The 10043-nt window shown below is 36.2% G+C and overlaps 1 protein-coding gene across 3 annotated transcripts in view; it reads right to left on the reverse strand.

The window, feature by feature from the left end:
- The window catches only part of LOC140797398 (protein MICRORCHIDIA 7-like), a 30633-nt gene extending 22453 nt beyond the window's left edge, over positions 1–8180 (reverse strand). For all 3 annotated transcript variants that reach the window (XR_012110639.1, XM_073150798.1, XM_073150797.1), the window contains exons 1-7: positions 7719–8180; positions 4978–5055; positions 4788–4822; positions 4626–4704; positions 4161–4253; positions 3957–4041; positions 326–401 (exon numbers count right to left, since the gene is read on the reverse strand). Coding sequence is in view for 2 of the 3 variants with exons in the window: in XM_073150798.1 (XP_073006899.1) it covers positions 326–401; positions 3957–4041; positions 4161–4253; positions 4626–4704; positions 4788–4822; positions 4978–5055; positions 7719–8064 (792 nt within the window). In the remaining variant the exon portion in view is untranslated. The remainder of the gene's footprint in view (positions 1–325; positions 402–3956; positions 4042–4160; positions 4254–4625; positions 4705–4787; positions 4823–4977; positions 5056–7718) is intronic.
- Between the last annotated feature and the right edge of the window lie 1863 nt (positions 8181–10043).

A 10043-nucleotide genomic window follows, 5' to 3' on the forward strand; every position in this document is an offset into this window, starting at 1 on the left:
AGACAGGTCCATCTAAGCAATTTCAAATTAATTGACCACTGTGTCAGCCCATGCTAATTAAAACTTCTTCCTTACATTAAAAGTCCACTAGTGTCCAAAAATTGCTTATGGCAACAGGGAAGGCGATGTCATGGTTGATCTCTTGAGGCCAAAACAAGACTCTAAAATGCTTTATCCGTATACGTTATAACTTCGTCAATTCTAACAAAATATGCAAGATCAAAAGAGGTGCAACTTGCAACCAAACAGAGGAAAAATAGCTCTACAACTAGGAGAATGGAGATATAAAATGGCTATCAAGGTAAAACAATTAAAAAAAACTTACCATTGGAACTACAATATCTTCTTTTCCTGTGCTCCTTAAAAAGGTGTATGATAGCATACCAATACTTTGTGTGGGCCTATAACCAAAGCCAAACAAAAAAGAATGAATTAGTCTTTCTGTACAAAACAAAGGAAGAAATCATGTGATACAAGGACAGGCCAAGATGCACTACTACAAAAATTAATTCCTATAAGATCTACTTCCTATAAGTATCAACAATAGATTATTCACACTATACCAAGAAGTAGCTAAGCCTCTCTAATAGCATAACAACTTAATTAAATGATAGAAAGAAGAAAATGCTAATTCAGTTGATAATATTGTCAGTCAAATTTATTTAATCTCAATGATGGACAAAGTTTAGTTTAACACACCCTACTGTCACATCAGTTAATCCTGTTAACCAAGGACAAACCTATATTCATCTCATAAATCAAGTGAAGAAAAAGAATCGAAAGAACTAAGCAATTAGAATATAATATAATATAATATAATAATAGCAGGATGAAAAATCTAAGGTAGCACAGGTGACTTTCCTATTAGTAGAACCATAAACCTTAACCTAATAAAAGTTTCATCTATGCAAAGGAATATTGCATATATTCAACTGAAAGTAATAGCTATCAAGCCAGTAGATGTCACGATCACATGCACACCAATAACAAGTGACAACTTGTAATAACTAGAAAAAAAAGTCGTGCATTGTACGAGACCTACCACCCTCTCCCCTCGCCCGTTCACGATAAGGAGAGGGTGATCGCATCACATCCAGCCGAGACATTACATTCCCAAATCCAATTCATCAAATCCTTACCTATAAAACAAAACCCTAGATTCCCCTCCCTTCACACATCCCAGCCCCCTCCTTCCTCTTCTTCTTTTTCTTCTTCTTCTTCTTCTTCTTCTTCCTTCTTTATCGTCAGAGCTTGTGTCGTGGGATCGAACCGCCGAAGCAATCGAAGACCATCATGCGACTCACCGGTCAATCCCCTCCCACACTTTGTATTTAATTTGGATTTAATAGATTAGTTAGTGCATACCTATGTTTTTGGGTATTTTGGCTTCATTGGTGAAATATGCCGGCCGGCAGCTTCAGATTGCTCCCATTCCAGTATCAGAAGCTTCACACCATTGGCTTCATGCTATAGGTGCTTTTCTTTTGATCTCTTGTAGCTTGGATCATTGTAGAAGCTAGCTCCATCACCCCTAACCAGAAAGTAGGGTCATCAGTTGTCGTTGGCTTCTTCTCCACCACTTTGTGGGGCCGACGTGGTCACAAGGGTGGCGTGGAGTCTTTAGTGCAGCTGATAGACTACCGACGACATTGATTACCGATAGCCTCCTCTTTTTTTCCCCTTCTAAATTTCCATTGAGGAAAGGTAAGCTCGGGCTCAACTGAGCTCACTCCCCTTTTAAATTGGATTCAGGTTAGGATAGATTTCAGATCCAGGATTCGGAACCAAATCAATGAGTTTAGTAGGACTAGCCCAATTCATTTAATAGTTTTGTGAGCTGCGGGCTAGTCGCAACCCAATCTGTGAGTTAAAGGGTTTTGGGCCATGGGCCTATCCCATTTAATTGGTCTGAGTGGGCTATAGGGCACCTAACTCTTTGGGCTTGATTTAGCTTATTTTAGCAATTTCATTAGTTTCAAATTTAAAAAATTATGATCTTAACTAATTAAAATATGTAATTTAAGGTGGTGATATACCTTAGCTCATGGATTAGACATTTCAGTCGTTGTACCTAGATTTGGGCGAGCGGGTTCACTCACATTTTATCCGTCTTATACTTCATGCTCTTTATATAATCACATATCTTTTTTGTGTGTAAATTAAATATCATAATTCTGTGTACAAATTAAATATCATAATTCTGTGTGCAAATTAAATATCATGTTCAAATGTGCAAAATATATGACTTAGTGTGTTATTTAAATTCGTGCAGACAACAATTTTATTGACCAGGAATATTAGAGAAAAATATAATTGATGATTGGTATGACTTAGAAAATAGTCCCGATATAAGTTATTTGTGGCTTTCCGTGATGACTATAGTCTACCTGAAAGTCCAAAGAACAATCATATTCTAAATCACTCTAGTGATTTCTTAGGTAACTCTAGCAGGTTTAAGAAACAGTCAGAATTAGATCAAAAGACAACATGTGTTGATTCTAATCTCTCTTAATGATTAGTGAAGAAGACAGAATAAGTTTACCACATAGTAACAACTCTTGTTTAATCTTTACGAGAAAAGATAAGTACATTTATCAAATAGTAACACCTCCTGATGATCCTAACATGATCAACCATGAGGAGAAGCCCTAAGATTATCAAGCATATTGGATTGTTATATGCTTGAATTGAATATTGGATTGTCTACACTTAATATTAATTAAATCAAGCATATAACAAATTTTAAATTTATTTATTATTTATATTATATATATAGTAGTAAATATTATTATATGTAAATCGAGCCAAGCCTGATCGAGTTAGCCTGTGCTCAAGCTCGGATTGAAATTAATTTCGAGCTTGATTTTTTTTATCAAGCTTGACTCATTTCAAATACAAGGCAAGCTTGACCGACTTGATTATTTTGACAACCCTACTGAAAAGTTCAACTGAATTTCTATTGTAACATGTTTGTCCATTGAGCAGTTACATGTATATTGATACATAATAATATTCTACAATGTTGGGAATTAACCAGGTGGTTTCTATTACCCAATGGGTAAGCTCAGCATGCAAGAAAATGAGGAATATGTGTTATGTAGTTACACCCATAGGATTCGTTTCTTTGACCAACTCATATAACAATGCCATATATATTGGAGAAAAGGAAAATTACTTCTGGAGGAAATAATTTGCTGCTTCTTAATGTATAAGGTCAGCATGGATGAAATGAGGAATATGTCACATGCATATAGTAGTCAACTATTCATTTCTTCAACCGACTTATATGATATAATACTATCATCTTTATAATAAAAACCGATCACTTTTTAAGGAGAAAATGAATTATTGATTCTTTAAAAGACATCCTAGTGCACAAGGCTCTTGCCTATGCAATGTCTCTTGGGCAAAATGTATGCAACATTAACCCTCATTGCTAAGGAGATTGTTTTCAAAACTTAAACCAATGACATCTTGAGTGCAAGGAGAAAGCCTCACCATTACACCAAGCGATGCCCTCTAGTTGCCTGATTCTAAGTACTTTCAACTGTAGATATTTAATAAACTTTTAGGAAATTTTGACGAATTCGGTTGTGAAATTCTTTTTTCTTTTTTATTACAAACTAATAGGATAGGACAGTACAAATGAACAAATCTAGCAAAACAAAAGATTACAAATTCTTTAGACTAATTAACTTTCAATACAGTTAAAGGGAAGTGACACTACTCAAAACTATCAGTAGGTAACTCTACTGGAAGACTACTCTATTTGGCTTGTGTTCGGACCAACATTTAGAGAGGTGATATCAAGTCATAGCCAGTTGTAAAATTTCATCATTAATTTCGTAGGCATTTCACCAATTAAACTGTTGTTCCCTTGTTGTCACAAGGACTGGATGGTGGTGATGATGATTCATGCACATGTATAAATTTGCAGCATCAGTATAAGAACAAACCTTCTTCCCTCTTTTCTGTGACTACGAGAGAACACGATAACATCAGCCCCAAGTCTCATTGTGCTTGTCTTGAAGCCATTTCCATCTAATTAAACACACAACAAGGTAGAGAACATTATAACCTGACTTGAAATATTCACCAGAAACTTCAGAAAGGATGCATTCTGCATTGCAAAGTTAATCTGAATATGGTAGAAAGGTCACATTGTCCAATAGTGGTTGCCATTTTGGACTTCACTGAATAGCCAAATGACAGGCATTGCCGCATTTTATCTGGGTCCATTCCACCGCCATTATCTGCAAGAAGTCACTGTAAGAAACCAATTGGATATGAATTTAAATGTATACCATCTTGTAGTTTGCCTCATTTATACAATAGAGATACTAAGAGTCTAATATTGCGACTCTATGATCATATCTACATTACATGAAACAATTATCAAAATTGTTTTTCAATTTGAAGCTTAGATTCTGAAATTTACATATTAGTCTATAACAAAGGTCAATCAAGTCAGCAGTTGTTCAGATTCCCTCAACTAATTTAAGTTAAGATAGGCACTCAATAATTTCCATAAGAACCTGATAAGGACAACAAGATAAAATTTCATGGAACTTACGTAAAAGAGTTCCCATTATTCTATCAATAATAAAAAGAATCAATATGCATACCTTCAACCAACAACATTCTGGTTCCATCTTTCTTATTCTCTAACATATCGATGTTCACATATGTAGCTCCATAGCAAACCTTTTTAAAACCAAATAACTGAATGTAACATAAAAAAGGAAGAAAGCTCAAAATGTGTTGCATGGTCTGAATTAAGTGAGCACCTCATCGAGAGAATTATCCAGAAGCTCAGCCAAAGCTGTTAAACAAAGAAATAGAAGCATATTAAGCCAAATAAGGCAATAATTATATTCACATATCAAAGTTGGTATTAAATACAAAGGTATGTGCTGTAGTTAATAGAATTGACAGCAAGAAACAATAGATAATGTAATAACAAGAAGCAATGTCTACCTCCAAGAGCCCACTTGTGACTGGTAGCATTTGAATGTAGAAATTTTGGGTGAACTCTGACATGATCCATTGGTAATCCTGAAATGTCTTCAACTTTAGGCCGTAAATATTGGAAAAAAGAAGCAAAAACAGAAAGAATCGCTACATAAAAAGTCAATCCAACTGCAAAGAATCAACAAACTGTAAAAGAAAAAATTGTTAATCCAACTGTAAAATAAATCAATTACAGGACTTACTACTTGTGCATGTGAGTAATGATGCCCATTTAAGATTTAGATTGCTGGACATCCTGTTTACCTTGTGTTCGTGTACATAATCTTTTTCTTACTCTGTGTTTGTGCAACTCTCTATGAACTGGAGAACTCCTTCCAACACCTATGATCTCCATATTTTGACATCTTTTTCTGGGTGTACATGTGTGTGTTTGTATAAATCTTAGCACAAACTGTAAGATCTTTCACTAAAAATACATCAATTAGCAGTGATCTAATTTAATGAAAAGCCACACTGTATGTACGACCTCTACCTTCGAAAGTCTAATAAAATGATAATATTAGCAAAATCATAAATGGCATTACTCAGCCTAAGAGAAAATGTGTCTTGATGCTACTTCACAGAGAATTCCTTACTCTCTCGCCAACAAAAGAACAAAACGTAAGCATCAGACAGAAAACACATCTGTGACCTACTTACGTAAACATTGAACCATATTGTGTTACACAAATAATTGATAATCTAGAAGTAGCAAATACACCTTATCATTAGCCTGGTGATTCTCTAAGCCATGATAGATGTAAGCTTACAAAAGTGAAGAAGATTAAAAGCAAAGCAAAAGGAGGAAAAAAGAATCTGATTTATTGAATACTCAAAGACGTAAGTGGATAGTGAATAGGCAACCAACTTCCATGGACAAATGGAACAAAATAGATTCACAGGTGACTAGCTGAAATGATTGGGTACTGAATATAATGAAAGAATATATTTTCAGATAAAAGCCTGACTATCCACGCCCTACTGAAACTGATATGATGAGTGGAATTGCACCACTGCAGGGATAACCTACTAAGAAGATCTAATGCAATGCTGAAAGCATCGAAATTCCTTCAAGGTCAGAGAGTAATTGCACTTGTTAAGATCTTATTTGCTAAATTGTTCTTAAGAATACATGACAAAATGACTGCAGATCTAGTACCACCCAGTGCACAAAAAGGAAAGTCTAATGTGAACTGCAGTTCCGTTGTCACTGTACCAGCTAAGCCCCTAGGGAAGTCTAAGAGAAGAATATTCTTTTTTCAGCTTTTAAAAGCAAGCATTGGACTCTCCTAAGCAAAATTCCAAGATAACAAAGAGCTAAAGAAGCAGGGCAATATCAGATCTTAAAGGCAACCGGCACTTCACCGATGATACCAGAACTTCAAAATAAAGATCTCAAATATCATTACATGGACAACAAAAATCTACACAGTACATACTCATAAATTGTCCCAGGTAAACCTTAGATGTCACTCTGAAAAGAATATGAAACCTAGGTGAGTAGAATGCAGAGTATCCCAAATAATCATTGAGCAGGAATCCTTCTGGTACCTTAAAGCAAGACTACAATTGCAATAAATAAATTATCTGACAATAACTTAACAGAATCAAGGCAAACAAGTAGAACAACTGATTAAGGTTTTGTCGCTTCTTTATTCAGCTTTTCCTCTACAGCAAGAAGGAAGCAAATTTAATTGAGTACATTATATATCATGGTTTAAAAGTTTCGTCCGAAACCAAGACATTTCAGTCCTATCCGATACAAAAATGCCCACGAAACTAACATCCAACCAAAATAACCCTAATAACATTTTGTATGTTTTAAATTCTAAGCTGCATTTGACTTGAATTTAACTTGTACCTAACTCAACATCAATCTCATTGCTTAAATGCTATTAGATTTTGTGTGTGCATTGAAAAATAAAGATTAAGAAAAATATTTCTCAAAAGAAGACCAAAACCAATACAACCAAAACTTTGAACTATGTTATATACACCAAGTTTTCTTATGATATGACATTATATCCTAGAACCTGCAACAACTAGAACTTCTCCATCTCTATCAGATGCACAATGCGCAGAGACCAAGTTCAAGGTGGGCCAAAAAACTTTAAATCGTTAAGATCTTGAGACTGTATTTTTCTGCCAGAAAACAACTATAACTTCTCAAGGAAGTGAGGCCCATGTAGTGAAGAAAGTGACGTCCATGTAGTGAAGAATTGGGTGAAAGCTCTTTCCTTGTCCAATTTATAAGTGATACAGTGTAAATCCTTACGTGGTCAGCCAAGCTAAAACTTACTAAGAAAGACCAATTAAAACAATTCCATTACTTCTATGTCATTTACTCCACCTGTGTTGGCAAGGGATAAAATATTAGCCCATTATGAGGGGTTCAAGGAATTTAAAAATTGACAAAAAAAAGAAAGGATATTGAATGAAAGACCAAAAGAATCAACACTCACAGGAATCGAGCTTCTAATACTATACTCATAGGATACGACCTGGCGAAGAAATAAAACTGCTGCATGACCAGTGATATTACTGAAGAGTCAAACAACCTAAATGCAACTCTCCAGGAGATCCCAATCACCCTCAAAAAGATATTAGTAACAGCAAACACATGATCCTATTAAGAAACATTCTAAACTACATTCTTGTCAAAAAAAAAAAAAAAGAAACCTAATTAAGAAGTCAGAACTCAAGAATACCGGATAATGGCGTGGAATCAACACCGCGACCCTCATCGTAATCCCCGGCCTTCCAGAACTGCTTGAAACCCTTAGTAGGCGCAACCGACGGCGGCGCGAGAATCAGCAGCGGAGGCTCCGCCGCCGGCAAGGGGTCGAGGAACCCAAGAGGAAGAGCCTCCGCCCTCCGCTTCTTGGACGAACCTCCTCCCACCTCGGTTTCCGCCCTCCGCTTCTTGGACGAACCTCCTCCCTCCTCCGCCTCGGAGTCGCTGTCGCTGCTGCTGAGCTCGATCACGGCGGCGTCCGACGGCGGAGGCGGCAGCGCTCGGGCCTCCGTAATCTCCTGCTTAACGATGGAATCCATGGAAGAGCGAGAATACGAGGATTACGGGGGACCTTCTTGCAAAATAAAAACAGTATTTTTTTTGTTGAAAGAAAAGACTAATAAAAGAGGGAGATAATAAATATAGGGAGAGAAGCGGTTTGTCTAGTTATTCCTTGGAGGAATTATGGTAATTTTATGGTGCAACTGTAGAAGGGATTATTTTCATTTAAGCCCCTAGAAAATTTTAATTAGGTGAGGCGGAGAAGACCACTTCGTGCACGAGTACTATTTAGGGGGACCTTTCTGACAACCTTCTTTGCGCGGATTCCAACACGTGTGAAGGCACGGCACAGAGGAAGGGTAAAGGGGATCGTCTGATGGAAAGATTGTACCAACTTCTGGATAAACCAATGAAATGCTGCAACGCGTTCACGCAGTAAGAGATAATTATCTTATAAGTAACATATATTTATCTTATCTTTAAAAGATACTTATCTCTGGGATGTATTTATCTTATCTCTAGAATATATTATCTTATTTATAGGAGCTATTTATCTTATCTTTAGGAGATACTTATCTTATCTCTAGAAGGTACATAAAGAGTTTAATCTAACTCTAGAGATCAATATTTTGATATCATATTTTGAAAGTCATTAGATATTTTGAAAGTCATAAAGGTACATAAAGAGTTTGGATCCATAGTTTCGCATATTCTTATTAATAGCGTATAATAGATTTTATTTTCTAAGTCGTTTCTTATGTTTTTTTAAATGGTATCAGCGCATACCTAAAGATTCACGTAAGTAGGTTTTTTAATAAAATATAATATAAGTTCAAGTCAACTAAGTATTTGAACCCAACGATATCTCAACAACCAATAAATCTCGATTCTCGCGAAGAGCAATATAATGTAGACCTAAGTTAATTAGATTTTAATAATGTGAGCCCGATGATTCACATTTGGTTAGAGGTTCATTCGCTTGCAATTCACCAAAAAGTTTAAAATAAAGGCCAAGAAAACCAAGATGATTACATGACTTTCTAAGGTTGGAAGAAGAATTTCCTGCATGTATGAAATAATAAATTGGAGAAGCCATTGGCTCTTGGGTAGTTGACATTTATAAGTCATTACTTCATTATGGGGGCATATATTATTATTAGGTTTTCATATATCCCCATCAATGACCAAAGGGCTTACCTTGTGCTGCTATTTTCCTCCTTTTTAGAATCAACTAGTCTTAAGATCTTCTTTAATTTTCTCCTTTTGAATCCTTCCTCCAATTTTTGCTAGCTTTGAAATGGCTTGGCCTCTCCAATCCACCAAAAGCTATGTAAAACCTCATTGTGGCAAGAGCCATGCTCATGTCCTAGATACCAATCCATCAACATAAAGTTCATATTTATTCACTATGTTATCATCAAAATATTTCAACTAGCTAGTACTTCTTATACTAAATTCATGGAGAAGAACAAGAAAGGATTAGTTCTCACGATAATAGAGAGATGTTGCTCACTTGGTCATCGAATAAGCCCGAGCATGCCATCTCCGCCAAAAAACAAGTTATGGAGGCGCTCAAAGTCCACCGGTAGGCACCAGGTTGCACTGGACGGATGCTTTACGATATGTGTTGGGTCCGATAAGGTGCGATTTTTGATAAAGACAGAGTGCGTGAATCACATACTGTTCAAGATACTCTTTGACGAGGCTGAGATGGAGTATGGGTTTGCAAGCAATGGCCCGTTAGAGCTGCCCTGCGACGTCGAGTTATTCCAGAGAGTGATGTGGGAGATGGAGCAGGAGATGTGGTCTTCACCAAATGGTGTAGATATCAGCTTATGAGCCCTGGTAGGCTCATTGTAGCCGGCAACTTCTGAGCTTGTTTTGCCGACTTGTTAAGATATTTGATCTCATGTCTACTTTACACTACAAATTTCTTCTCAAGTAGATATGAACATGTATATGCTAACACATTTAATTCTTGTCTTCATTAATCTTGGTTAATTTAACCCAACTATTT

This window comes from Typha latifolia, chromosome 11 (assembly GCF_019914945.1).
Source record: "Typha latifolia isolate L0001 chromosome 11, TyphaL0001v2, whole genome shotgun sequence".
Lineage (NCBI taxonomy): Eukaryota > Viridiplantae > Streptophyta > Magnoliopsida > Poales > Typhaceae > Typha > Typha latifolia.